Genomic DNA, 27,965 nt, shown 5'->3' on the forward strand with positions numbered 1-27,965 from the left:
CGGACTACCTATCCGCATCTCAGTGGGAAATTGGCCGGTGCAGAGGTGGTAACCAATGACGAGATCCGCATGGGCTCTCTTAACATACTGCAATACTGACATGGTGAGAAAAGCAGACCGTGGGATAGGCAAGTCGGAGTCCATAGCTTTATTGCGACAAACCGGTGTACTGAGTCCATTGGGCTCTTGAATTGGTAAGTACACCTTAATTTTGTCCTATACGCTGGCCTCCTCTGTAACTGATTTGCGAACAATGGGCCAATTTAGTTTGGAAACAGTGCAATCCAAACGTAGCCTGGACCCACGCAGTCGTCATTTTAGGGGACATCGCTGGTGTTTTGAACTTTGAACTAATCACTACATAAATCAATAAGTGAGCTTAGCAATCTTTTGCATAGGTATATGCCGTGACCGCGGGCCTATCGCGGAAGCTACCGAGGCGACACCAAAAACAGTACCAGAAAACTGTAAGCATTGGATCGAGCCCGAGAGGATTGGGGGGGGGGGGGTGGGGTGGGGGGGGGGTTCTACTCATAGTACACAGTATGTGTGAAACGATAATAAGAATTAAAATATAGGTGTGAAAGGCTCGGCCGCAAAAAAATATAGGAGCCCCTTAATTTGGCTCGTCCTTTTGCACAGTTCAGATTCAGAACATAAAATAACTTAATTATATCACATCAAGAGCTACATTTAGGTCTATAGACGCACTAAATTCGTACTTGGCATCTACAGACGTCAGCCCTATTAGGTCTCAGCTAAAACGCTCATCGGAAAATGAGAGCGGACGAACTTTGATGGTGGACAAGGGGTGGCTCCTGTCAGGTACATGCCAAGAAATAACACCACATGAGACAGGCGCCCTCTCTCGCGCAATACGTTCACCAGACACGCTGCGTCGCCTAGCTCTCTAACATTCTGATGTCGCAGCACACCGTTGATGTGCTAAACGAACTTAAAGAGGAGTTTGCATTGACTGTGAAACAAGCAAAGGCAAAATCTTTACATCGTCATGGAAGGCCCATTGACCGGCGCTCTATCAACCAAGATGCTGCAAGGGTCGACGTCCTAGAGCGACCTGAAGAGTAATCAATTTTGGTTGTCCGAAAACCAAAGTGCGCGATTCAGTATACATGGTATATTCCTTCGCATGTCAGCATAGCTCAAATCCTATCTAGAACTCCTTTTTTTTTTCTTTTTTGTCTTCCGGAGACGGAGAGGGGGAGGGAATCCCCCTCCATAGCTTCACAAGTATAAAAGGCATGGCAATGTCGGCTATGAGACTCCGAGGAGAGATAGTACGTTCAAGCATGTCTCCTCTGGGGTTCGCAACGGATAATGACGTCATATGACAGCTAGACGGGATGGAAGCGGTTGTCATGTGGCCGACACCAGCACTCCCTAGAGCGCGAGACGAGAAGTCCTCTGACAGAGCTTCAGTCGACTATGCGGAGAAGCTTGCGGGACAAACCACGCTCTTACCGGTGGTCAGCATAGTCAGTAACAGAGCAACAGACTAGATATGATATGGATACTCAAGTCAAGTGCGTTACGAAGGACTCGGTTCTAGTTCACAAGGCCTATTTGACAGCAAACCGGAAGTAAAGCAGACCCTGTATGCGACACTTGCAGTGACTACATCGTGAAACAAACCATTATTTAATTTATTACAATGTATTGCTGTGACAAATGATCCAGTTCAAGATCAATGATCGATGTGTGCTGAGGTAGCTAGCAACCTTAACAGCAGGTTTCTTCTTGCACCTTGCTTCGAAGAAAGTACTGGTGGATGATGAACCAAAAGACGATAACGCGCCGCTGTTCGGGAAAATGAGCACACGCTCACCCCACCCCTGCCCCACCCCTATTTTTCATTTACCATTAGGAAATTTGTATTTCCTTTGGCATTGACCTCTCAGCTGTAACAATTCGATGGAAAAAGCCATACATCGACAAACTGCATTCTCTCTTTGTCAAGGATGCGCATGTCAGCAGTGAGGAGTGATTTCTTTCTGGCTGATAAGATTGTTTTGTCCTGTCCTCAAGAGAACAGTCAGGGATGAGACCGTAGTGACTTTTGCACGAAGGCGAAAACCAAGGCGTTAATACTTAGTGGTTCTAACAAGAAAAGTGTTCCCTAAGGTTTCACCTCATTAAAATGCAGAGTATCATACTTTAGCAAGGCTTGCTTTGTGGCTCAGTCCTTTTGGTGTGTATAGATGATAAAAACATTCGGCTATAAATCATCGGTCCTGTCCACACTTTGGTAAAGATTACATTGTTTTTAATTTGTTTTTCGTTTTCAGCATGTCAGGACACACGTTTCCCGTGTGTTTTTTACCCAACATAGTCAAACCTAACGTCACGTGAATTTAAAAAGCGTGACATTTTATTGCGTGACTGATATGCCATAAACAGAGTTGAATTAATCCACGAGTGCTTTCGCTTCAAGTAACGGATCTCGAAACGACAGCTCGAAACCAAAAAAATCGTTTCGAGATTCAAAGCCCGAAAATCAAACTCATCTCTATTTTAAACGATCTTCAAGTCGAAAAGAAGTGGTCCGATGGTAAGTCATTTGAGTTATTGTCGTTCCATCGCAATGAGCGATGATAATTTATTCTGTTGACTTCACACATCAAGATGGCCATATAATAATGAAAGGATACAAACCCAACTAAATATCTTATTTAGACAATGCCTTATTGTAAGTAGTTTGCGAAACATGACCTTTCACTGGTGGTTTAAAGCCGAATGCCGAGGTAAACTAAATGAAATTTCAATAGTTTTTCTTAGTTTGGTTGCAGTCATGTGCAGTTTGTTTACACGTTGATATTGCGATTTTCGTGATTCTGAGACCGCTAATGCTCGGCGCTGGTAAAAAGCCCGAAGCTATTTTTTAAACCTAGTTTTAGAACGATACTTCCTCATTCTATAATTCAAAATTTGAAGGGTTTTAGTGTTTTACCGGATCGCGAAATTTTCTATTAAAAAAGTGCGCCAAATTCAGAATTTAGAGGGAGCGAATTTTTGAGATTTTTTGTGGCTCCTCGTGACCAGGAAAATTCATCCACTGAAGTATTTTTGGACTCGGATACTTAATAAACTCTTTAAAAGCAAATTTTTAAGAAAAAAACTGGGTTTTCTTTGATGCAAATTGAACATAACGAAGTTTACGAAAAGGTGTGAACCATGTTTATTTCACGAGCCCACGCTTTCACGAGTGGCCGTCACTGTTTTTTCTATTTTTTCCGGTTTAAAAAATATATTTCGGGAAAAAAATCCCACCACGTTTTTTAAACTAGTATGGAGTATCTCTGGACGGAATATGCAAAGTTTTGATTTTTTCATCATGTGCCACTTTTTTATGATTTCGCTCGGTCTTAGTAGACATTCCCTCTTAAGAGACGAAAAACACAACCAATATCTGAAGCAAATAAAAACACAAAACGCAAGGCTTATTTATATGAAACAGCTAATGCAAAAGAAACGGGAAAATGCTGAATTCAGAGGCAAAGAAAATAAAAGAAAAAGAGACAAAGCCAAACTTAGAAAAGGTAATACAAACACTAATACTTGTAATGCAACAGCAAAAAAAATGTCAACTGACAATAATAATGACACAAGTAACAAAATAATAGACCAGTTTCACAAAAATATCAGGTGTGGTCCTGAATACATATGTACCTGCTGTGATCAATTGTGGTACAGGTCATCAGTCACAAAGTGCAATGTAAACAATTATAGCAAATGCCAACAAAAACTCGTTAAGTCTTGTATTACTGGGCTAAAAAGTGTTGATGATACTGAATGGATCTGTAGCACTTGCCATTCAAACTTAAAAGAAAGTAAGTTACCCCAGTGCTCAAAAGCAAATGGTATGAGTTTCCCTAAAAAACCTGCAGTACTTGATTTGACTCCATTGGAGGAAAGACTTGTATCACCACGCATCCCTTTCATGCAAATTCGTGAACTTCCAAGAGGGGGTCAGCTTCTAATTCATGGCAATGTAGTTAATGCTCCAAGTGATGTAAATTCAACGGTCCACATATTGCCTAGATCGATCAGTGAGTCACAAACTATTCCAATAAAGCTAAAGAGAAGTCTGAGTTACAAGCACCATTATCAGTTTCAAAATGTTAGACCTATGAAAGTATTAGAAGCAGCCAAATATCTTGTCAGTACTAGTGAGTTGTTTAAAAGTGAAGGTATTGAAGAACAAGATTCCTGGCAAAATTACAATACTTCTCATATAAGTGAACAAGATTGGCAGGAATTTTTTCAAGGCCATGATAACTATAAAACAAGTAGCAAAAATGATGAAGATCAAGGTAGTAATACTGCAAGCAATATAATTGACATTGGCACTAACATGAGTTCTGAACCAGAAAGTAATGAAAATGATAGCTGGTGTGAGGTTCAAGAGCGCCCTTCTGGAGTAACAGACACTTTATTGCAAGAACCAGATATTTGTGATAATTCTGATAAAATTTTAAGCTTTGCTCCAGGTGAGGGAAACAAACCATTAGGCATTTTTATGGATAAAGATTCAGAATTTTTGTCTTTTCCCACAATATTTTGTGGCAAACGCAGAACAGACAGCAAAGATAGGGAGATACCGTTATCATACAGTACTGTTGCTAAGTGGGAATTGCGATGCCAAGACAGGAGAGCTGCAGAATCAGTCCCTAACTTATTTTATAAACTTAAAAAACTTCAAATTAAACAAATCCAGGATACTGCTTGCATTTCTTTACGAAAGTGTAAAACAAAAGGCAAAAAGTACACAGCAGGTGAACTTAAGTCAGAAGATTACATCAACAAACTTGTTCATCTTGATGAAGGTTTCAGAGTTCTTAAGAATTTACGAGGGAGCCCAGCATACTTCCAAAAGTGTAAGAAAGATTTATTTGCTATGATTCGTCAACTTGGTAACCCAACCTAGTTCTGTTCTTTCTCAGCTGCAGAAACAAGGTGGACACATTTGCTTAAGGCTTTAGGAAGACTCATTGAAAAGAAGGAATACACAGATGATGATATAAAAAACATGAGTTGGCAGCAAAAATCAAATCTTATTCAAAAAGATCCAGTAACATGTGCAAGAAACTTTGACCACATGGTTCAACTTTTTATTCGTGATGTTCTAAGAAGTGATATGATCCCAGTAGGAGATGTTGCTGATTATTTTTATAGAGTTGAATTTCAGCAAAGGGGCAGTCCTCATATCCATGCTCTCTTTTGGATTAAAGATGCACCACAATCTGGGAAAAGCTCTGAAGAGGAAGTTGTTAATTTTGTAGATAAATATGTCACTTGCAAAAATGCCAAAAGTATTGCTATGGAAGATCTGGTAAATTTACAAATACACAGGCATGCAAAGACATGTAAAAAGAATGGGCATCAAGTTTGTAGGTTCAACTTTCCATTGCCACCCATGCAGAAAACTATGATATTGAGACCACTTGATGATTATGATACTCTTTGTCCAGAAAAACAGAAGTACATTAAAGAAAGTGCAGAAAGAATTAAGACTGAACTTGACATGATGAAATTTGGGGAAGATATCAGTTTTCAAGAATTTCTTGACAAATTGCGACTGACAGAGGAAAACTACGTATTGGCTTTAAGATATACTTTAAAACGCGACACTCTCTTTTTGAAGAGAACGCCCTCAGAGATAAGGATAAATAACTACAACACTACACTATTGAAAGCTTGGCAAGCAAACATGGACCTGCAATATGTCTTAGATCCCTATGCATGTGCAACATATATCTTAGCTTATATTACAAAAGGGCAGAGAGGAATAAGCAGACTTCTTGAAAAAGCAACTGATCAAATTAAATCTGGTAATCAAGATATTGCTAACAAAGTGAGACACATTGGCAACAAATTTCTAAATGCTGTAGAAATTAGTGCTCAAGAAGCCGCCTACTTGTTATTACAAATGCCAATGAGGAGATCAACCCGTGATTTTCAGTTCATCAATACTTCAAATCCAGATGAAAGGGCCTTTCTACTAAAGTCACTTGACAAACTAAAAGAACTACCAGATAATTCACCCGAAATAGAGTCTGACAACCTTATTAAGCGTTATCAGAGAAGACCAAAGCAGCTACAAAACTTCTGTTTAGCTGATTTTGCTGCCTGGTTCAATTGTGTACGCGAAAGTACTAGTGATAAAGTACCACTTACAAGCTCAAATGATTTTGTGCCAGAAACCCATTCTGATGACAATAATGATGACGAGATTCATAATACTATTGATGATACAAGTGCCAATAAAAATGAGTACAACATGAGAGGTGGCATTAAACTTGTAAAACGATGTAGGCCCAAAATCATCCGCTCTGTCAGATTTCATAAAGATAGATCCACAAAATTTTTACAGAGAACAGCTTATGCTTTATACTCTATGGCGAAATAAAAGTACTGATTTGTTAGCAAATTGTGACAACTATGCAGAAAGATTTGAGCAACTGAACCATGTTATCCTTCGTAACAGCCAGCAATACGAATGCCATAACAAAATGTTACAAAAAGCCATAGACGATTTCAACAATGATTACTGTGACAACCATGATAATGTGGCACCAAATACACAACACAATAATGAACAAGACTGTGCACAAAAACAAAAACCAAGTGAATTGTTTGGCTGTTTTGATCCAGGGGACAATAAGCTTCATAGCCAGTATGATTTGCTTGATGACATTGGCATATTTCCTAGATGCAATGACCATGAAGAATTAGTTATCAAGCGTTTATCTGATTCTGAATATTATAAGCTGGTACGCTCATTAAATGAAAAACAAAGGCAGTTTTTCTATCATGTACTACACTCTATCAAAACCAGTGACAAGCCTCTCAAACTCTTTCTGTCAGGTGGTGCAGGTGTTGGTAAATCAACTGTTACAAATGCATTGTATGAAGCACTGATTCGATACCTCAATAGTATACCTGGTGAAAATCCAGATGAGGTTAAAGTACTTAAAGCAGCCCCTACAGGGAAAGCAGCCTTTAATATAAATGGAAACACTTTACATTCAACTTTTAAAGTGCCAGCCAATAAAGGATTTGACTACTGTAAACTTGATAGTGACAGGCTCAATACATTAAGAACAAAATTGTCCAAACTAAGAGTACTATTTATTGATGAAATATCTATGGTGGGAAGTGGTATGTTTAATTTCTTGAATTCAAGGTTACAAGAAATAATGGGCACAAAGGAGCCATTTGGAGGAATAAGTGTCTTAACTGTTGGAGATTTGTTCCAATTAAAACCTGTTTTCGATAGCTGGATATTTAAAAATCCAAACACTTGCTATGGTGCTTTAGCAACAAACTTGTGGACAAATTACTTCACCTTATTTGAGCTAACTCAGATAATGAGGCAAAAAGATGATAAGCAGTTTGCAGAGCTGCTCAATCGTTTAAGAGAAGGAAAGCATACCAAGGACGACATAGTAACCTTGAAACAAAGATGTCTTCATAATATGATTTCAGAAGTAAATAACTTTTATCCAAAGAATATCACACATCTGTTCACTACAAATGCATCTGTCAATGCCCATATTAACAATATATATACCTCATCAAATACTCGTAAAGCACAGATAAAAGCAATAGATATTGTCATTGGAGACATTTCTGATGAGCTAAAAAAAGAAATGAAAGCAAAAGTACCAGATGACCCAACTAAAACAATGGGCTTATATTCACTTGTCCAAATAGCAACTGGTGCAAAATATGATTTAACAAGCAATATTGATGTTACTGGTGGTTTGACAAATGGTGCAGAATGCATTATAGAAAACATAGATTATAGGGTTGAGAACTCTAGCAGACCCAGTATAATATGGGTGTCTTTTTCTGATCCAGGCATTGGCAGAAAACAACGCCAAGAAAACTGTCATCTTTATCATAACAAAAATATTGAACAAAATTGGACACCAATTTTAGAGGTCACAAGACAATTCAGAATTAACAAGAAAACCCAGGTACAAATTCTTCGCCAACAATTTCCATTAAGACCTGCAGCTGCGAAAACTATTCATCGTTGTCAAGGTGACACTTTAGATGCAGCAGTTGTTGATTTCCCATCTTCAACAAAGGAGCATATGCATTATGTTGGCTTAAGTCGCGTCTGAAACAGTTCAAATCTGTATATCATGAATTTAAATGAGCAGAAGATAAAAGTAAATGAAAATGTAGCACAAGAAATGGAAAGGCTAAGAACTGAAACAACTCTTTCTCCGAGAGCTTCGCTTCAAAATACTGGTTTATCACTATTCACTGTAATATTCCATAATGTTAGATCTTTACATTTACATATTAATGATGTGCAAAGTGACTACAATATGCAAAAAGCTGATGTTAACATTTGTGTGGAAACTAGGCTTTGTACAGCAGATATAAGTGATGACTACAATTTACCAAGATTTCAGCTATACAGAAATGACTACAGCCAATCAAATGTAAGAACATCCTATGGTACTGCTATGTATGTAGCAAATAATATTCTTTGTTCACAAATTCCATACAGATTTAACTACGGCCAAGTAGAAATTACAATAATGGTTACCAATCATCTAATTAACACCTGCATGTCATTGGTATCTATCGCTCTAAGAGCAAAGTAACTACAACAAAACTTGTTGATGCCCTAAAACATCTTCATGATACAAAACTAGTTAATGTTGTACCTACCCTTGTTCTTGGAGACTTTAATATAAACTTGCTCGAAGATACATCAGAGAAAAAAGCATTAATGACACAGTTCACAACTGATTATCGCACACTGATAGATCATATTTACACAAATGTACCACATCTTGTAACATCATCAGGTGTTCTTGAATCATATTTCAGTGATCATAAACCAATTTTTGTATCTTTGACATCTAATTGAGACATTGTACTTTTTCATCCCATACTATTCCCTAATCAGTTGCTAAGGATAAGTAATCGTTAACGCAATAAAGAATGGAAAACTGCACAAAACCAATAGCGCTGTGCACTAATGACGTCACGAGATTTTACACCCCGTCGAGACTCAGACAAACAAAGTCGAATTCTGTAAGAGATGTAGGGAAGAACATGTGAATGGCGAGCAGTTCGCTTCGGTCTTTAACCGACGAAGACGACGTTCCTAGGTCTAAATTCAAAAGAGAACCAGAGGAGTACACAGTTGAGCAACTAAAACGGTGGTTAAAGTGCAGGGGCTTGAAATTAAGCGGTAAACGCGAGAACTCATCTCTATCATTTCTCAGGAATCGGAGATCCACAAGATTACAGATTAGGATCGAAACCGCGGTCTTGCCTCACCATTGCCTAAAATGCCACAGAATTTACTAACGGCTGAATGACTCGTAGCAGCCCCTGGCCAGAGCAACACAGAAGAATTGCCTCAGTAAAAGGTGTGAGCAAAACACAGGAGGAAAATACTAAGTTCCCGCAACATAAACACAAACCTCACAGTTACAGAGCGGAGCGGAGCGATAAAAAAACACAGCTGTAACAAAAGCGGCCTTTAGCCCACAAATTAACGCATTGTATAGCTTTTAAAGAAGCTATAATGCTAAAGAAAGGATCAAGAGAAAAATAACCGTGATGAGTAACACAACATCTTGCCACAAAAGCAAATAGCCGGGCGCGGCAATATAAAAGCTGCAAGATAATGATTATTACACGGTTCAAATCCTATCCTTCCAAAGATAAAAAGAGAGGCTATACTGCCGCAAGACTCACTGAAATCAGTGTCTTGGGGCAGTATAGCCTCTCTTTTTATCTTTGTAAGGATATGATTTGAACCAAATGCCACAAACGGCATAAGAACGATAGTCGCTACACAAAAAACAGCAAGAGGTTAATTAGATAGAACACAAAACCCAGACATGACCTTTGAGATAAAAGTACAAAACATGCGACATTAAAGGACCCTAGTCAGCTTCCGCCATTTTCGATGCCATCGAAATTATTGATACTGCATGGTGAAGCGAAATCTTAATGCTTTACTGTAAGTTATGTTCCTGAAAGTATGTTTCATTATCTTTAGTAGTTTCACAGTGATTTCGTTCATTTCGACATGCTACGAATAAAATATAATAGTCAAACTCTCGCATATAAACAAAAACAAAGGTGTGGCTGACTAGGGCCCTTTAAGCACGTGGCTTCGTTCAGTTACTATCCCGCAAATCCTCCAAATCATAGATGGCATTTAATAAGAAGAAAATACAGCGCTAAAAGAAAATTTACAGGGAGCGCCGCTCATACGAGAGAGGGCGTTCCTTAAAAGACATATGTACTCGTTACAGCAAAACTATAACTGAACATGGCTAAAACACGCAAGTGGGAGTTGCGCAGGCTTATCTTCTTTCCTTTTTACACTGGTTATGTTTTACTCCGTAAAGAAATCCCGCGAACAAGCAGCTAGCCTACGCTTGCACTTCGCGATATCTTGCGTTGGTTTCGGAAATTGAATGAATACTTTCTTCCCTGGTTGCTCAACCTTTTTGAGGGATTTCGGCCACTTGTCAGGATACCTCACGTCTGTTTTGCATTCACCCCAACAGCAGTGTTTGGTGGTTACCATTTCGGTCCATCTAGGACGCTAACTGCGCGATTTCACCAAGTTTTTCGCTTTTTGGTATTGCTATGGCAGTACTCGCTCATACATTTTCCTTTATCACATCCCAATGTTTGTCTGAGTCTGTGCGGGGGGTCTTATGGGATCTCATGTGACAAAATCTATTTTTAGTAATAGTGCACAGCGCTATTCACATTATGCACAACATTGGGGGTGTTTACCAAACATCCCTATCATGGTAAATGGAGTCCTTACAACAGGTAAGATACAGAAATGCACTGTAGAGCACTGTAGAGCACTGTAATTGTGGGTGCAAAAGCCAGTTCATTTCATGCCTTTATGATAATAAATTTAACCTTATTTCTCTTTTAAATTTCAGCTGAAATGTTCAACTACAAATGAGCATACTGTCCAAAAACAATCAATGGATGACAACAGTATCGTGGTGCTGCTGATTCCTTGTTCAAGTATATTGGTGTACAACTCACATTATCACTGAAGGATAATGCTGACACAGATGAAGCAAACAAAATACAAGTTGAGCCCATATTAACACAAAGAAAGACTAATGTTGTGTCCAAACACCTGAAAAAAAGATCAATAAAACTCAAGATTGTGAGGATCTCTCCTAGCAACCTCAACTACTGCTCAAATGAGAAACAAACCAGCACCATTTAATCCTCTGCAAAAGAGCATATGCAGCACATGGAAGATTTCATTACCTTGAATGCACTGTAATTGAGCAATAATGAACACTATCAAGAACTCATTTAAGAAACAATGTGCCCAATGCAGTAAGAATGTCACACTGCCATGACTTTTCCAGAAGGTTTTACTTGTTATTGAAAATAACTTCACAATATGTACATCCTGCTCAAATGTCATAAACAATAATTACAGAATCAATCCATTGAGCACACTGAAAATTCCTGTAGGATAAAATATCTGGCATTGAAAGATAATCATGAAGTAAACATGATTGTTTTAATTTTCCCTAATTTACAAACTGAGTGCAAAGGCAACCATATACTACTACATGTAATATAAACTAAAAAATTCATGGCTTCATGCCATACATAGAAAATGCTCCTGAACTCAACAGGACTAATCATGTAGCTCTGATAAAAAAAAATTTATACCAAAATTTTTGATCATTCAATCCTTCGTTATAATAAAGCTTTCACAAAAGAAAATGCCAACAAATATACCTTGCTGCATCCAAAATTACAACAGCATTCAATAAGAAATTTTCATATACGTATTTGATGATATTCATTTACTTTCTGCATTTTACATGAAATACTTTAATGTACAGTATGATACTCTGTTGCACTTTGTATATCAGTTACATAGCATGTCTAAAAGTAAATAATTATATTGTTTGACAAGCTAACCACTGATGTGAAACAAAACTAAAGAAATAAATAAGTAAATAAATAACAAAGATTAATTATATACAGTGTAGCTCTACATAAAAAACACAGAAAACCGCAACTGTTTTTTTCTGTGGTGGTTGTTGTGCATTCAGCACTACTATGCAAACGACAAAACAAAGTAAATCAATAGAAATTTGTTAAAAAATCCAATTGCCAATGAAAGACCAGTTGCTTATTTACAAACTGTGGAGGACTTAAACTGGGGCCACCGAAGGCAGCCCCAAGACATAAAATATTAATTTTACATACATTGCTTTTCGATTGCCCGAAATTTCTCTACATCCCAGGCCAAAACGCGCTTTGATTCCATGGTAACGCGAAAAGGAAACCCTACGCATGCGCATAAATAAGCTTTACCTTCGGACCTCGTGCTTTCGCGCAATATGGCATCTAGAATGTTGAGTTCAGGCAGTCCAACTAAGCGAAAATACAAAGACATAGAGGGATATATCCATACCGTTTCAGAGATCAAGATTCCGAGCTCTGGAAACAGGTATTTTGATTTTAAAATCCAAGAAAAGGAGGAAGTCAGTCGCGTCGTTTGCTTCTCGCCAGACAAACACAAGAAGTTGAAAGATCAACAGACCTCGAAGACGCCTGTTAGAATATTGACTGTTAGTCCACAGAAGAGCAGATTTCAACCTGATGTCGAAGAATATAAGTTGTATAACTTTTCACAAGTGCAAGATGCAAAGAACTTGTCATTCCGCTGGAAAGATGTAACAGGACAAGTTGCTAAAGACCCTTCTCTTCAGCAGATACTGCAGCACTCGACAGTTGGCGACATTGTCTCGGTTAAAGCTAGAGTTCTTTCGAAAGGACAAACCACGACTGTAACTTCACGTTCCACAGGCAAAGAGGTGAAGAAGTGTGAGCTCGTTGTAAGTGATGGAACTGCTGTAATTACTGCCACCATCTGGGAGGATGGGATAGAAACGGTTGCACAAGGGCAGGCGTACGTATTTGGAGATGTGAGAGTGGGCTATTTTAATAAGACGTATCTCCAGTGCGCTCAGTCTTCAACTATTTCACCATACAACGAAGAAATTAAGATCTCTGAAGCGATGGCATTGGAGGCTGAGAAACTTAAGCCTAAAGAAACAAAAAGTGAAGAGATTGAGGGCAGAATCCTGGCAGCTGATATCAGCAAGCTGTATGTTTGTGTAAATTGCAATGGGAGAATCGCAGCAGCGGACGATAATGACCCTGAAATGGCGAAGTGCACTTCTTGTGGACAGATGATGCTCGTGTCACTTTTTTCAGCAACGTTGTCGGCTAATTTCTTACTTGGTGATTTGCAAGGTGAGAAAATAGGACGTTACTACTCACCAAGTGCCCCTCTTAAAGAATTCTTTGCTAAACTATCATGTACCGAGGGATACAATATAAAAGAAGATGTAACAAAACTAAATACAAAAATGATATACGCAACACTTCTGCCTATAAAAAAGATAAAATTTTGCATTTCAAATGCTGATAAAATAATTTTGTCTATGCAAATTGTGCAGGACAATGATTAGAAGTACCAAGACTTTTGTTAAAAAATGTATTGTTGTTACTTAGACTTGCATTGTAAATCACAACTGCCTCAATGTTGAGGTAGTTGGCAACTGCAAAAACATTGCATATTCTTTTTTCACCTAAAATTTAGTTTCAGTTTTATATAAGATTACCCCTGGTAGATGAGATATACCAGTAGTAGAAAAATGTTCTGTTGTTGTTACTTAGACTTGAATCACCACCACCTCAATCTTGAGGTCATAAAAACTACACGGAGATGGCATTAACTTTTGTACATTTCACTATGCGTTGAAGATTATTGCCTAGAGCATTTAGTTTCAGCTCTATATAAGATTAGGTGAGATATACTTACGGCCTCTTCATATGAGCCCAGTAAACCAGGCTGGCTTGGTTTCCGAGATCTCGCCTCGCCGCTCTTTTCTTTGTAAAAATATCGATGTGTTCATATCAGAGGCTGAGCAGGCCCAGTAACCGAGATCTCAGTTTTTGCAGCCCACATCACGGTAACCAGGATGAAAATTTTCCCATATGAACACTCCAGCCCAGTGACAATGATGAAAGTTTTTAAACAAAATAGCTTCGCTCTCAAAACATAGCGGCCAACAAAGTGGCATAGTTTTGATCTTGGAAGTATTTCCACTTTACAAGTATGTGAATTAGCTTTATTAGTAAAGTTACAAGGGTAGAGAAAGCTTTGAAAGTTGCAAACAATACAAATTTATGTTCCAGAATTTTGATTGTCTTTCTTGAATTCATCCCGGTAAACCGGGCTGAAAATTCCCATATGAACACACCCCAGAATTCGTCCCGGTTACCGAGCTAATATCAAGAGGCCCTTAGAATGTCACTATACTTGCAAAGTTTCCCTATCAAAGCACATGTCACAAAACTAAATACAAGCAAGATATGTGCAACACTTCTACCCATAAAGAAGATACAATTTGCCACAGAAAAATTAACACTTCCTTGATTGTTGTTAAGAAATGCTGTGTTCTTGTTACTTACAATTAAATAACAACCTCAATCTTGTAGTTGTAGGAACTGTATAGAGGTTGCATTTCCTTTTGTCGATTTCCACTATCTGTTGCAGATTACTGCTAGCATTTAGTTTCAGTTCTATGTAAGATTTGATCAGGTATACCTGAAAGTATGTATAATTGCATATTTTCCTATTTAATCACTGCATCTGAGTGTTAACTATGTTAATAAATAAAGTTAAAGAGCAACTTTCAAACATTTTGTAGATTAAGCTTGTTAACATTAAGTATTGTTCAATTTGAGGAAAATAAAGTTAGATGTTGTGTTAGGATATAGCATTCTACTTGCTTGAACAGGTTTTGCAGTGAATACTCTGTTTTGTGTCTCCTTCCTCAAACTCCCATTCATGGGACAAAAATAGCAAAATATTTTCTATCTCGTAAAACCCCAATATCAATTAATCAACCCAACAACAAATTTTTTTGTAATTACTGCTAGAGACCTTAATGTTAATCTCGATTTTGGTTGCATGGGATAAGGAGTGTAGCTTCAACATCTCCAACAACTGATCACATTTTCACCACAATTTTGGTTATATGGATGAATGAGTTAGCTCTTAGGAGCCTTTGATTTAATGTCTGGTATTTGAATGGAATCTTGAGAAATCTTTCCGATATAGACGCATTAACTGAACAAAAAAATTCAAAACACTCGGGAAACGATTGTTAGTTTTGAACTACCGAGTGCCGTACTGTAAAGAAAAATTCATAGCTTTATACCGTCAATAAACTCGGGTAATTTCTACAGGAACTCTGAAATCTCGCCGGCGATGTTCAAAACTGACATGTAAATTTCAAAACTCCATTCAAGTTTCAAAAATACCGGTCACGCGTGACGTGGATTGACTGTAACAGAAAAGAGAAAGTGTCAAGTTTTACTCCTTCAATTCTAGATCTTTCCAACTTCCATTTCTAATCTGTGCTAATGTTCATTACTTTTCATTCTCGTTCCCAGGTGGGACCCTGGGAACGAGTCTGCAGTGTCCTCCTGGGCCCAGTTGTTCAAAGCCCGATTAAGCTAATCCTGGGTTAACGTGAACTTTGATTCCAGTGTATTTACTAATCCAGAAGGATTCGTCCAAAAGATTTTTGTCCCTAAGTCTTGCCTTAGACTTTTCTTTACCATTAGCTTAAAATGAGCCTTTAAAATCATTTTTAATGAGCGAGATGAAAAGCTCAGTTAACTTCTAATCGTGGATTAGCGTTAATCGGCTTTCGAACAACCGGGCCCTGTTCTTTTTCCACCGCTTGCATATCAAACGTTTCAACAGTTACTTACTTTTTAAAGCAAGGAGCACCAATTGACCTTACTTACAGTAACATACTACAAAGACCTTTTTCATAAATGGCGTCCGATAAATTATTATTTTGTTTCATTAAAATAAGCCTTACTAGCCTCGTCAGCATGTGCAAAATTCAAAAGAATTTTTACTCTGAAATGAGGTTAGTAGGGCTAATTAACATATATTGAAAAGAATAATAAATCGGCCGCCATTTATGAAAAAGGTCTATGAACCTTGGTTTAGACTGGCAATGTTTTTACCAGGATAACAGTACGATACGAAAAACAGGAAAAAACATATCATTATTAATTATTCTAAAGGCCGCCGTTTGGTTTACCGTAACTAGGGAGCTTAAGCAACGGCGACGAAAACGTCACCTGAAAATATATCTTTACTTCATGTGTGCTACTTTGCGATTATTTCAACTCCCTCAACTTTTACAAAAATGGCGAACTATCCCAGAGCTAAATTGGTAGCAGTGGCGTACAAGTTAAGAAAGAAAATTTAAAACATCACCGTCGTCCGTTGACGTTCTCCACGAAACCTTAAATGTGGCCATTCACGTTTGTTGTTTTGCAGAGGAAGGCAAAGAAATGTACCAAAATGTAAAACGCACGTGAAGAGCGACTATTTTTGCTCATAAAACCTATTGTTTTGTGCTGTTGTCGTTGCTGTCTTGTATCCAGAGCTGCAAGGAAGAATGTAAAAACAAAGAACGACAATCGGTAAAGTTGTAAAAAATACCCTAAACACAAATGGTAATAAACTGGACGTTCTCTAGTGTCCCTGAATCAAGAACTTCGCGAGGAAGTACAGATAAGCTAATTATACCAGCTTTTTTCGTTTGGATCATCAAAATTTTTTTCATTTCAAAAGCAACGACGTAGCTGTTTCGAAATGAACTATAACGAAACTTATTGTAGGTAGAGTGCCGAAGAGTAGACGTTATATGCCAGGTTTTATACGAATTATGTATAAGGAGTGCATGATGCAGCGTATCACCTCTTGACTCAATGATACCGTTCTTGCTAAAAGCTGAAGCTGTACCCTTTTCAACACACCAGAACAGAAAAAAAAATTCTCTGTCTTGAATTTTCTTAGTCCAGTGTTGTCACCGATGATAAACTAAGTGAGAGCAAACTTCAAAGTTAATCGCTTATAATCATATGATTTTCATAGTGGCCCAGGAGTAACGCCTCACTACTCAACTCCTCTTGACAAATCCAGCAGATGTGTTTTTCAACATGACCAGGGTTTAGTTCTATCAAAGAGTTGGTTTGGTTGGGCATGTCATCTTGAATACAATCCCTAGCGTCCTTATGAGATCTTTCATGTTTTCTTAAGCTTCCCAGGCGGCGAAAAAACGCATTGCACTGCTTACATTTATAGTTCTCCTCTCTAGTATGAACTCTTTTATGTCTCCTTAGAGTTCCTGCTTCACTAAAACACTTGCCACACTGTTTGCATTCATAAGGCTTCTCTCCAGTATGAACTCTTTTATGTCTCCTCAGTTGTCCTGCTTGGCTAAAACGCTTACCACACTGTTTGCATTCATAAGGCGTTTCCCCCGTATGAACTCTTTCATGTGTCTTTAGATGTCCTGCTACACTAAAACACTTGCCACACTGTTTGCATTCATAAGGCTTCTCTCCGGTATGGACTCTTTCATGTGCCCTTAGATTTCCTGCTTGACCAAAACACTTACCACACTGTTTGCATTCATAAGGCTTCTCTCCGGTATGGACTCTTTCATGTGCCCTTAGATTTCCTGCTTGACCAAAACACTTACCACACTGTTTGCATTCATAAGGCTTCTCTCCAGTATGAACTCTTTTATGTGTCCTTAGATCTATTGCATCTCTAAAACACCCACCACACTGTTTGCATTCATAAGGCGTCTCCCCAGTATGGACTCTTTTATGTGTCTTTAGGTTTCCCGCTTGACTAAAACACTTGCCACACTGTTTGCATTCATAAGGCTTCTCTCCGGTATGAACTCTTTCATGTGCCCTTAGATTTCCTGAGTGACCAAAACACTTACCACACTTTTTGCATCTGTAAGACTTTTCCCCAGTATGGACTCTTTTATGTGTCTTTAGGGTTCCCGCTTTACTAAAACACTTGCCACACTGTTTGCATTCATAAGGCTTCTCTCCGGTATGGACTCTTTCATGTGCCCTTAGATTTCCTGCTTGACTAAAACACTTACCACACTGTTTGCATTCATAAGGCTTCTCCCCAGTATGAACTCTTTTATGTGTCCTTAGATCTCCTACTTCTCTAAAACACTTACCACAGTGTTTGCATTCGAATGGTTTCTCTCCAGTATGAACTCTTTTATGTGCCCTTAGATGTCTTGCTACACTAAAACACTTGCCACACTGTTTGCATTCATAAGGCTTCTCTCCGGTATGAACTCTTTCATGTCTCCTTAGATTTCCTGCTTGGCTAAAACGCTTACCACACTGTTTGCATTCATAAGGCGTTTCCCCAGTATGAACTCTTTTATGTGTCTTTAGGTTTCCCGCTTCACTAAAACACTTGCCACACTGTTTGCATTCATAAGGCTTCTCTCCGGTATGAACTCTTTCATGTGTCCTTAGATATCCTGCTTGACCAAAACACTTACCACACTGTTTGCATCTGTAAGACTTTTCCCCAGTATGAATTTTTTCATGCATCCTTAGAGCTGCTGCATTACTGAAACACTTGCCAGACTACACATTTTCTTCGTTAGTGCTGTTTAATACCTGAAACATAATCAGAAACACTTTCTTTATATAACTGGTTTACTGTACCGTCTTTAATTTTTTATCCTATGTGGGCATTTTAATTTTAGTCGTATTATAAGTGCTCAAAATTATTAAAAGTGCCGTGGGAAACAAGTTGAGTTTTAAATGATCTAAATTTTTAGGCTTAGCAAGGCTCGCCGACCGGTTGGCTCAGTTGATAGAGCACTGGACTATTGTGCGGGCGGTCGCGGGTTCAAACAGAAAGAGAAAGTGCTGCCTTTGCCCTGATATCTGCAAAATAGTTAGACTTTCTAGTCTTCTCGGATAAGGACGATAAACCGTAGGACCTGTCTCACAACACTTCCATGCTCATAACCCTGTGGGACGTTAAAGAAACCACACTCCAATCGCAAAGAGTAGGGCATGAAGTTCCCGGTGCGCATGTCTGGTCTTTGAGTGTGCAATAGTTCACTGGGCTCCTGACTGATAATATAATTTGTCAAGAGCTATAAAAACTGTTTACCAAGTGACTTTAACCTTCGTTGGAATTTTCATGTCGACAATTTTTTGTTTTGTTTTTTTTATTCCGGATTCCGGATTCCTGGTTTTAGGTAAACCCTTCGCAACGCTGGGTACCAGACTCAAATTGAGCCCCAGTGAGAGAGGGTAAGTATATACAAAAGAAAGCTTTTACTTGAATTATGCATTGATGCTACATAAGGAAAACGATTTTTATTCCAAAATTACACAGTAAAAAGCATTATTGAATCACATCAAGGCATGTACAATCTTCATACTATTGACAGGATTTTAACCTGCAGAAATTTATGGGGTTTTTTTTATTTAGTTATCATTCGCTGATTACAGTGATCTATAATATTATCATAGTTAAGTTTCAGGAACTTGTTATCAGTCAAAACAATGGTAACCAAACACAAACTAATTACATGGAAAAAGTTGTGGCCCAATGTATGCATAGACCCAACGTGCAATTTTTATTGATAAAAACAATTTAGGTGTAAATGGCAGCCTCTATTTATTTCCTTGCACATATCTATATGTTGTTCTCATATCACTGGAGAGGTGGTGAGGTGTGTGAAAACATGAAACTTCGCTTCCAGTGGGATACAATACTGCACAAGATGGGAGACTGGGGATAGCATAGCTGTGACGTCAATTATACAGGATTGTGACTTTTGCAGTTGCTCTATTCCTTAGTCGTTCAGTTGTGAGCATTCAACATTTCCAGTCATAATTTCAATCAAACAGTTTTCTTCTTCTATTTTAAATACAATCGAGCCTCCCGTAAATGGAGACCCTTGGGGCGAGAAAAAATGTGTCTGCTTAACAGAGGTGTATGCTAATAGGAGGTTAAAAATGTAGTGTTTGTTTGAAGCTGAGAACATCACCATGACAACTGTACACACACACACACACACACACAAAACTGAGGAATTAAGAAATCGAAAAATTAGCAACCCTGTATCGATGTCACAGTCCTATTATCACCAGTCTCCCATTTTGTGCACTGGTATCCCAACCAGCAACACAAGGGTAATGAAATTGATAGAGAAAGAACGTTTCCAATTTCCATATCAGAACAACAGGAAGAACAAGAAAACAATTAAATTTCTATCATATGCAATTTGAACGGGTGCAAAATCTACTATGATAACTTTGTGTGTGAAAAGAATCAACCATTTGCATGTTTAAAAAAAACAACTTAATGTACAAAACTTTGACAGAAAAATAAACTCTGCATCTGCAGAATTCCTTTAAAATATGTGTAGAGCTATTCATTTTAACATTTCTAAACAGTCAGAACGTTCCAAAACCCATCCACGCTTCCACTCCACTTTCCATAGAAGAACAAGATAGGGGTGTGACCATTTCGGCTCAAAACTTATGAAAATGTGTTTTTAATCCAATGTACAGTACAATGTAAGGAACCTTAAAAACATCATATAAAATTTTATACACTTAATTCTAATCAGTAATTAGACGTTTACTTGTTGCTCAAAGTGTCACTTTTTGAAATTCTATACAAACATTTTTCCAATGCAATTGGCATGCATTTGCAACTTTTTCAAATATAGTCAGGGCCATAGCCAGACTTTCAGGAGAGACAAGGCAAGTGTTCAAAGCACCAAAGGTGAAGAAGCTGAATATAAACAGACATGAGTACGGTTTTGATCCTCCCTTGTAGATCTCATTAATCCCTTTCTGGGATGAGTTACTTATTCTTAAAACAATGAAGTTATGATTCATGCGGCACAAAACGCATGGTGGCAAAACAAACAGTCCCTGTCAGAACAAGAGCTTAAGTTAAAAAATAAAGAGATATCTAAAGCCACAGAACTCATTCATGATATGGAAATGGCCTTTGCAGTCCTAAATTAAACAAATAACGGTTAAACCAAGGGCTCTGTTCAGTGAGTATCAAATGGTCTAGGTTTGTAATTAAAGCCAATATTTATAAATGTTACCGAAGTTTTGTGGCAGTAAAATAGATACATGTATTAAACATTTCAACACAAGGATGAAATGTTTGAGTTTGGAAGACATGCCTTGTATACTTGAACAGTATTTACCATCAGACAAAAAAATCAATGATCAGATAAAAAAATTTTGACTACTGGTAATATTGCACAATTATATTTATATAATCAGATAACAAGGAAGTGTGAATTATAAATGTGTGTGAAAACTAAATTGGTAAAAGGCAGAGAGAAAACGCAACCAACACAGTAGCCTGCGAGCAAGCCCTCTTTTAGGTCAGAGGCGAGAGAATTGGAGTGGGGGACGGGGGAGGGGTAATCCTCCTGCGGCTTGCCTGCCACTAGCGCTATCCCCCTGCAGCTAACCTAAAAAAAAGCTTGCTCACAGGCTACCAACATAGCAGAGAAGGTGTCTTACAGACTTTCTATCTTTTTTAATCAGAACTTTTGGCTGTTACTTCAGATGCAAGACAGAGCAAATTATGACTCTTATAACATAGAGGGCAAAATTACCCACTTCTGATTGGTAAAGAGGCGAAACTACTTGCTCCTGATTGGCTGAGCACGCCATTTCTACATTTTGTTGGTTTCTTCATTTTATGCCGCGACAATAACAACTTCTTTCAGGTTATTTGGAGCTTGTGCCAAAAATACTTGGAAATCAAGTGCTACAACAGTTACAAACTGAAGGAAATTCCTAACGTTAAAGCTTCGTTTCTTACAAGAAACAGTAAGAGATTATTTGTGTCTAAAGCTAAAATCTTGATTGGATTTGTTTGGTTAAAAACTGGAATCATTCATGGCCAGTGCTTTCACCTCTCTATGGCTTCTACCAACAAATTATAACCTAACAATAATAACAGCACTTGCCCTTTTGATGGGAGGAAGGAGCAGGTCTAATTCAGTAGAAGAAATTTACTCTGCAAGTTCCTTCTTTGAACCCTACGGTTTGCTATTTTTATTGATATGTAATCATGTGATTATCAAGCTGCGGTAGAAAGCTTCACAGTGCAGGTGAATCAAAATTATTGATGCCTAACATTTGGTTTAATTGTTGTTAGTTTGCTCATGAATTAAACTTGCATTTTCTCAATTGTAATGTGTATATAAACAATCAAAGTTTTCGCAAATCGCCATCATCGCTGTGCGACTCAGGCAATTTGCGACAACTCTGAAAATACCCATGAAAATCAATCCTTTATTCTACTCGGCATCATGCGATTACATATACTAACATGGCTGTGTTTGGATGTCTGTAAACTCACCTTACCAACTAAGTTGCCCAAGTTCCAAGTCAGCATGTAACTAGGTTAAGCTTCAAGCGTTATCTTGTAACTTAACTTGTATTCATGTATTTCGTAAGTTAGCAGGTTTTGTTTTATTTTGTATTTGTAAGTAATGTTTTCAATCAATTTAAAAAAAAAATACCAACCAAGTTGCCCAAGTTCCAAATGCATTTGAAGAATTTTTTCTGACACTCACTTGTAATTTTAAACAAAATGCCCTCTGGAATCATTTGGCTTTAATTCACTTACAATATGACGCAATCAAAAATTACATTTGGAAATTGTTGTTCAACTAATAGAGGTTTTTGTTTTTGTTATTTGCGCCTCATCTTACCTTATGATCAGTCTTGAGTCAATAACAACAACAGCAACAACAACAACAATAATTTGGTATTCCCACATGAGATATACATGGTATTACCTATAATAAAATAGGGTTAATAGTGTATAATCTAAAAATATTACAAAAGGGTCTCTCACTTAATTAAATAATTAAAATCTGTCTATAATCCATAATAGAACAATTAGATTATGAGCTTGAGATTTCTATTGCATGATAGCTGATGAGGGCACAGCCCGAATGAGCTATCATGCATAGAAATTGAGGAATTGTTTTAGTATAAATCTACTAGTCGGTCAAAACTAAACAAGTAAATTAACTATGTTCTCATCGCAGACACTTCGAAAACGCGACAAAGCGGCTGCCATTTTGTTGAAAACCGCTACTCACTATCTATCACAGAATAGATAGCGAGTAGCGTAGCCAATCAGAGAACAGCATTTGTGATAGAACACTAGTAGATTTATACTAATATTGGATATAGGCAGCTGTAAGTCTGCAAATAGTAGGATCTTCATTGTTAAAAAGAAAAATAATTTTAGAATTATCGTCAAAATCATCGAAATGGGGATATTTTCTTATTAATAGGAAGTAACATGTCGATAATTTTGAAAGTTGATAGACATCGATAGTTGTTGATCGAATTCGATACTAATTAATCGACAAATATCGGAAATCAATAAAAATTTATCACAAGATTTTTTGTGATTATCGATTTTGATCGATTTTCAATGGTAAAATTCGATTTGATCGATTTTAATCGACAAGTATCTGAATATGAAAAAGACGTATGGCGGGAGATAAGACTGCAGTCGAACACAGACTAATGAAACAGGAGCCGATCGGCCAGCAAGACTTCATTGAACCCGGATTCAGCAGTCACTGTATTAGAAGCTCAAACAAAAATGAGGAGCAGCAAAATAACTCTATTCACATCAAATCTCAAAAAAACTCTTGAACGTCCGTTGTTTTTAGAAAAACGTGGCTCAGGGAACATCAATTCGAGTTATATTACAGGGAATGAAATTAGGTACGATCGAACGGTTTAGCATGGCTGAACAAAATAATGTTAACCATTTCTCAAGGCAAACATCCTATTCTACATCGAATAACAACACTTTTATAACAAACCACTTGGTTGCTCAGTTTTTATTAACCTTTATTGCCATACTGATTTCTACTGTAGAGCTGTTTTCACTTCTATAAATTGCCATTCAAGCTATATCGGATTATTGGCTTGGTTAATTTCGCAGCCGATTGAAAATTGGCCCATTTTCTGTCGATAACAATCGATAGTCAGTTTAAAATCTTGTGGCTATCGACTTTTATCGACAAAATAAACTTGTCGATTGACAATTTTCGACAAATATCGATGATCAATTTCGATCTACGTGTTACGCCCTGTTATTAAGCTTTCGAAGAACTTTGAAGGTAAATTATCATAAAGGACAGGTGGCAATGAAGTATAAAAAAACAAATCCTGTTCAACTTCATTTAAGTGGCAGAAAAGGCTATTCCAAGATTTTCTGGGGTTTTGGGTATTGTGTGTCTGCTATATTTCGTAGTTTAGCCATAAGACTTTATAGCTTGCAGATAAGAAATATTTCAAAAGTCAAATTTCACACAAAACATAAGCTTATCTCCTTGGATTATTAGTCTATAATTCAGTGTTGGTTAAAATCGCCCTTTCCTTTTCTCTATACACTAATTCTGTTGCCCAAATTATCTCTACTTTGGCTAACAGTAAACTGAACAGCTTGTCTTACCTGCAAACAAGCAAATCTTGCCGCTCACTCGATCAACAAACCAAGCACAACACCTTTCCCGTGTTCCTTTACACGTGTTGACACTAAATAACATCGACCGAAATCAGCTGCAGCTATAGTCTTTCCATAAGCCGCGTAGTTCAATGCAATACTACTGAGTCTATTACAGTCTTTTTTAGTAATATAAACTGAAAATATCAAAAAATGACCGTTTTGTCACTCGAAACTAACTCCAATTAGCATTCTCAGCAGCGATCGACCAAGTGAAAAAGTGTGAATAAAATTAAATTGAATTGAATTGAGAGGAAGTCGAGGGACAATGGTAGGTACTTCATGTATGGTACCGGACAATTTCAATCATTTTGTAAGACGCCGCTGACAGATCGATTGGCATGGTGAACTGGACTTGAAGTGTTTGAATCTGCCATAAGCTAAGTGTATGCTTCATTTGATCTCATTAACAATTCAAAAGCCAAGACAAAGGAAATCATGCACCGTGACGTGTTTGGATATCTGATGAAAAACTCCTCGTTTTTGCATCCTTAATTTCTCCTTCAAAATCAGTTTGTTTGAGAAGTTGTATCAAACACTCGTCACAGTATTTCATCACAATAACAAAAACCTCGAAGTTCGTCAAAAATACTCCCTTACGCGTCGTATTTTCAACTCTCTTCTCGGTGTTTGATATGTGATGAAACACTGTGTCTCGTGTTTGATATATTACTTAAAAAATGCTCAGACATGATTAGAAAAATGTTATTTGAAATTAAAGATATTGTTATTTGGTAGTATTTTACTGCCCTAGATTTGGTATTAATGACGTAAGGAACCAGGAGCCGGCCCAAGCTGAATGTTCTTATTTTTCAGCCGATGTTAGGCTGAAAATATTCTCGTGAATATTCTTAGATTATAGCCATCGAACTGTCATTATCGTTTTATTGGCTGGTTTGCTGTCTAGAGAAAGGAAGAATTTTATACGGTTTAGTTAAAAACATATAATTGTATTGTGTTTACAAATTTTTAACACACAAAACTATATTCTTTTCAAAATCGCAGCCTCGGTTTATTCTTAAAATATTCTTAAAATTTGGCAAATTTCAGTCTCGATATTCTTATAAAATAAATTCTTATATACAAAAAGAGTGTACACTGGTACTTTCAGAGGGAGTGAAGGTAGACGTCCGATCGCGAGTAACCAAACTTAATGCACAAAGCTTACGAAGGCGGCAAGGGAATCGCACTAGTCCAAAATTTTGATAACATATTTGCTCCTCACTGAAATTAAATTGATGCAAATCGAGAGAGATATAAAGATCTTTTTCAAGTTTCCTTTCTCTGCCCAAATTAAATTAGTATTTTCTCACTCTGGTGCGGCAAGGACCATCTAATTATTCTGGTTCTGTGAAACACTGTAATTTCCCAGATCGTTGGTCAAGCCCCGCGGTAGCCATTATCTATTTCAAAGAGACCTCAGTGTGATGTCGTTTTCCTTCTTACAAGTGCGGACGGATAGTTCATAGCAAGATAATATCAGAAGAATCCATTTTGAGCTAGGAACGTCTAGTCTTTCTCAGGGGCACCGAACGGATCGTTTCGGTAAACTTCGGAAGGCCCTTAATCTCCTACAATTTTCTAAAAATAATTTTCGCCTCTTTCGTGATATGGGAAATTTAAGGCCTGGTTTTTTAGGATTGATAAAAATGTCGTTTCTGGTACCGAAAAAAGGTCAGCTAAGATTTTCGGAAAGGAAATAAGACCTAGGTTTTTTGGGAAATGGACAAAAATGCCCTAGTAATTTCGAAAAGACTCAAGTTCCCCTAGAATGACCAAACAGATAAAAATATTATAGCGCAGCTTTAAATGAATCTACAGAGCTTTAAAGGCACTCCAGATAGCCTAAAATAGCGTTTCAAAGGATCTGAGAGAAAACTCCCATTGGGTGCCCCTGCTTTCTGATAAAGAACCTTACGGAATGCTGGATTTATAGCTCGATCGTGCGAAACGCGCACTAAAGCCTTTTTGCAGGTACCTATTTTTTTTATGATTCAAACTTATTCGATCTCAGCTGTGAGCTGGTAAAATCCAGACCAGTACAATTCATTAGGATAAGCAGATAATAAGTAATAACTTAATGTGCGACTGAAATGAGTTGGTCAACCAGTAAAATGTAACTATTATGCCGATAGGAAATCATAACTTGAAGAACTGACGGGAGCCAAATACCTGATTCAGTCATTCTACGTTTCGTGAACTCTGGGACTTAGTTAAAAAAAAACTCAAGCGACACTTCATTTTGACCCATTTTATAGTTTATTCAGGTTTAACCAAGCAACAATTATACGCCGTTTGTCCGACCGAGATTCCGCGTTTGAGCTGAACCCAGGGACGGATCAACTAATTTTCACGGGATCAGGGATCAAAATTTATAAGCCAGGGATTTTGGAACCACGGAACAAAATTTTTAAAGGCCAAAATTTTGGTTCAGTCCGGAAAAAATATACCTCGTTACGACCCTGGGATATGGTTGCTCTACAAACTGGTTGAAATTTCAACAGCTTTGGGTTTAATGGACACAGACAAAATAATTACTGAGCATCATGTTAGCTAGACATGAGTCTGTTTTTCAAGTCTTAATCATCGAAGACTATACAACATGCACATCGCACTTTTATGTTCAAAGTCAAAACGGCCTGGTATCTATTTACATAATGGAGCTCACCGGCCGAGAGGGAGGGGGTCGGGTACTCAACTTACTTTTTACGGGGAGGCTATGCCTTGAGGTCCAAACCCAATACCCTTTTATATTCCACTTTTGGCAGGAAAGGTAACCCTTTGATATACCTTCCGTAGGAAATGGTACATCACCAAAGTGATATTCAGTGGGGCCCTGTAGATTGAGGGGAAAAAACCAACATAATGCTTTAAAACTTACAAATGATTTAAAAATTACAAATATTTTAAAAATAGAAAATACAAAGACAGCAATAGGTAATAAAAATTAGGAAATATAAGGATTAAAAACTTGCTAAAAACACGCTTTTTGATACGTTGCTTAAAAGTCAAAAATGAGTCTATGTCTTTGATAGACTGTTTCTAAAAGGTTCCATCCATTAATACCCTGGTAAAGGAGTCTCTTCTTTCCGTAGTTTGTTCGGACGAGTGGCAGACGGAAATCATTCTTTCTCCGGGTATTATAGCAATGGATGTCAATGCTCCTAAGAATATTAAAATCACAATCTACGAGTCCATGAATACACTTAAAAGTGATCACGTATCTGTTTACAAAGCGACGTTGGGACAAAGTTGGCCAGCCAAGTGACTTGAGTGCATCGGTGGAAAAAGTCATGGGAACGCGGTTGCCCCTTTCATGTACCTTTAGTAGAAACACTCTTTATTCAATGGTTTATTCGAGATATTTCGAAAGGCCTTCTCCCTGCTAGCAGAGCCTCTCTTTCTGGCAAGTATTTTAGCATGTACC

The 27,965-nt window shown here is 37.7% G+C and overlaps 1 protein-coding gene and 1 pseudogene across 2 annotated transcripts; one reads left to right on the plus strand and one right to left on the minus strand.

Moving 5' to 3' along the window:
* Window positions 1-6,814: 6,814 nt before the first annotated feature.
* Window positions 6,815-8,642, plus strand: LOC146490132 (ATP-dependent DNA helicase PIF1-like; annotated as a pseudogene).
* A 6,510-nt stretch (window positions 8,643-15,152) lies between these two features.
* On the minus strand, window positions 15,153-24,804 carry LOC146490133 (uncharacterized). 2 transcript variants are annotated; one of them, XM_085090215.1, is made up of 3 exons: window positions 24,488-24,804; window positions 22,716-22,802; window positions 15,153-18,615 (listed from the first exon to the last, which is right to left on the minus strand). In XM_085090215.1, exon 3 carries the CDS (start codon window positions 18,544-18,546, stop codon window positions 17,014-17,016), a length of 1,533 nt encoding a protein of 510 aa, XP_084946341.1. In that variant the 5' UTR covers window positions 18,547-18,615; window positions 22,716-22,802; window positions 24,488-24,804; the 3' UTR covers window positions 15,153-17,013. The 2 variants fall into 2 exon arrangements, with proteins under 2 accessions (XP_084946341.1, XP_084939831.1); XM_085083705.1 differs by lacking the exon at window positions 22,716-22,802.
* Window positions 24,805-27,965: the final 3,161 nt, after the last annotated feature.

This window comes from Pavona decussata, unplaced genomic scaffold (genome assembly GCF_977016875.1).
Source record: "Pavona decussata unplaced genomic scaffold, jaPavDecu1.1 SCAFFOLD_1, whole genome shotgun sequence".
Lineage (NCBI taxonomy): Eukaryota > Metazoa > Cnidaria > Anthozoa > Scleractinia > Agariciidae > Pavona > Pavona decussata.

What these genes read in the sequence shown, in the direction of transcription:
- LOC146490133 (XM_085083705.1), bottom strand. Translation starts at nt 18,546, where the DNA reads ATGCATGAAAAAATTCATACTGGGGAAAAGTCTTACAGATGCAAACAG.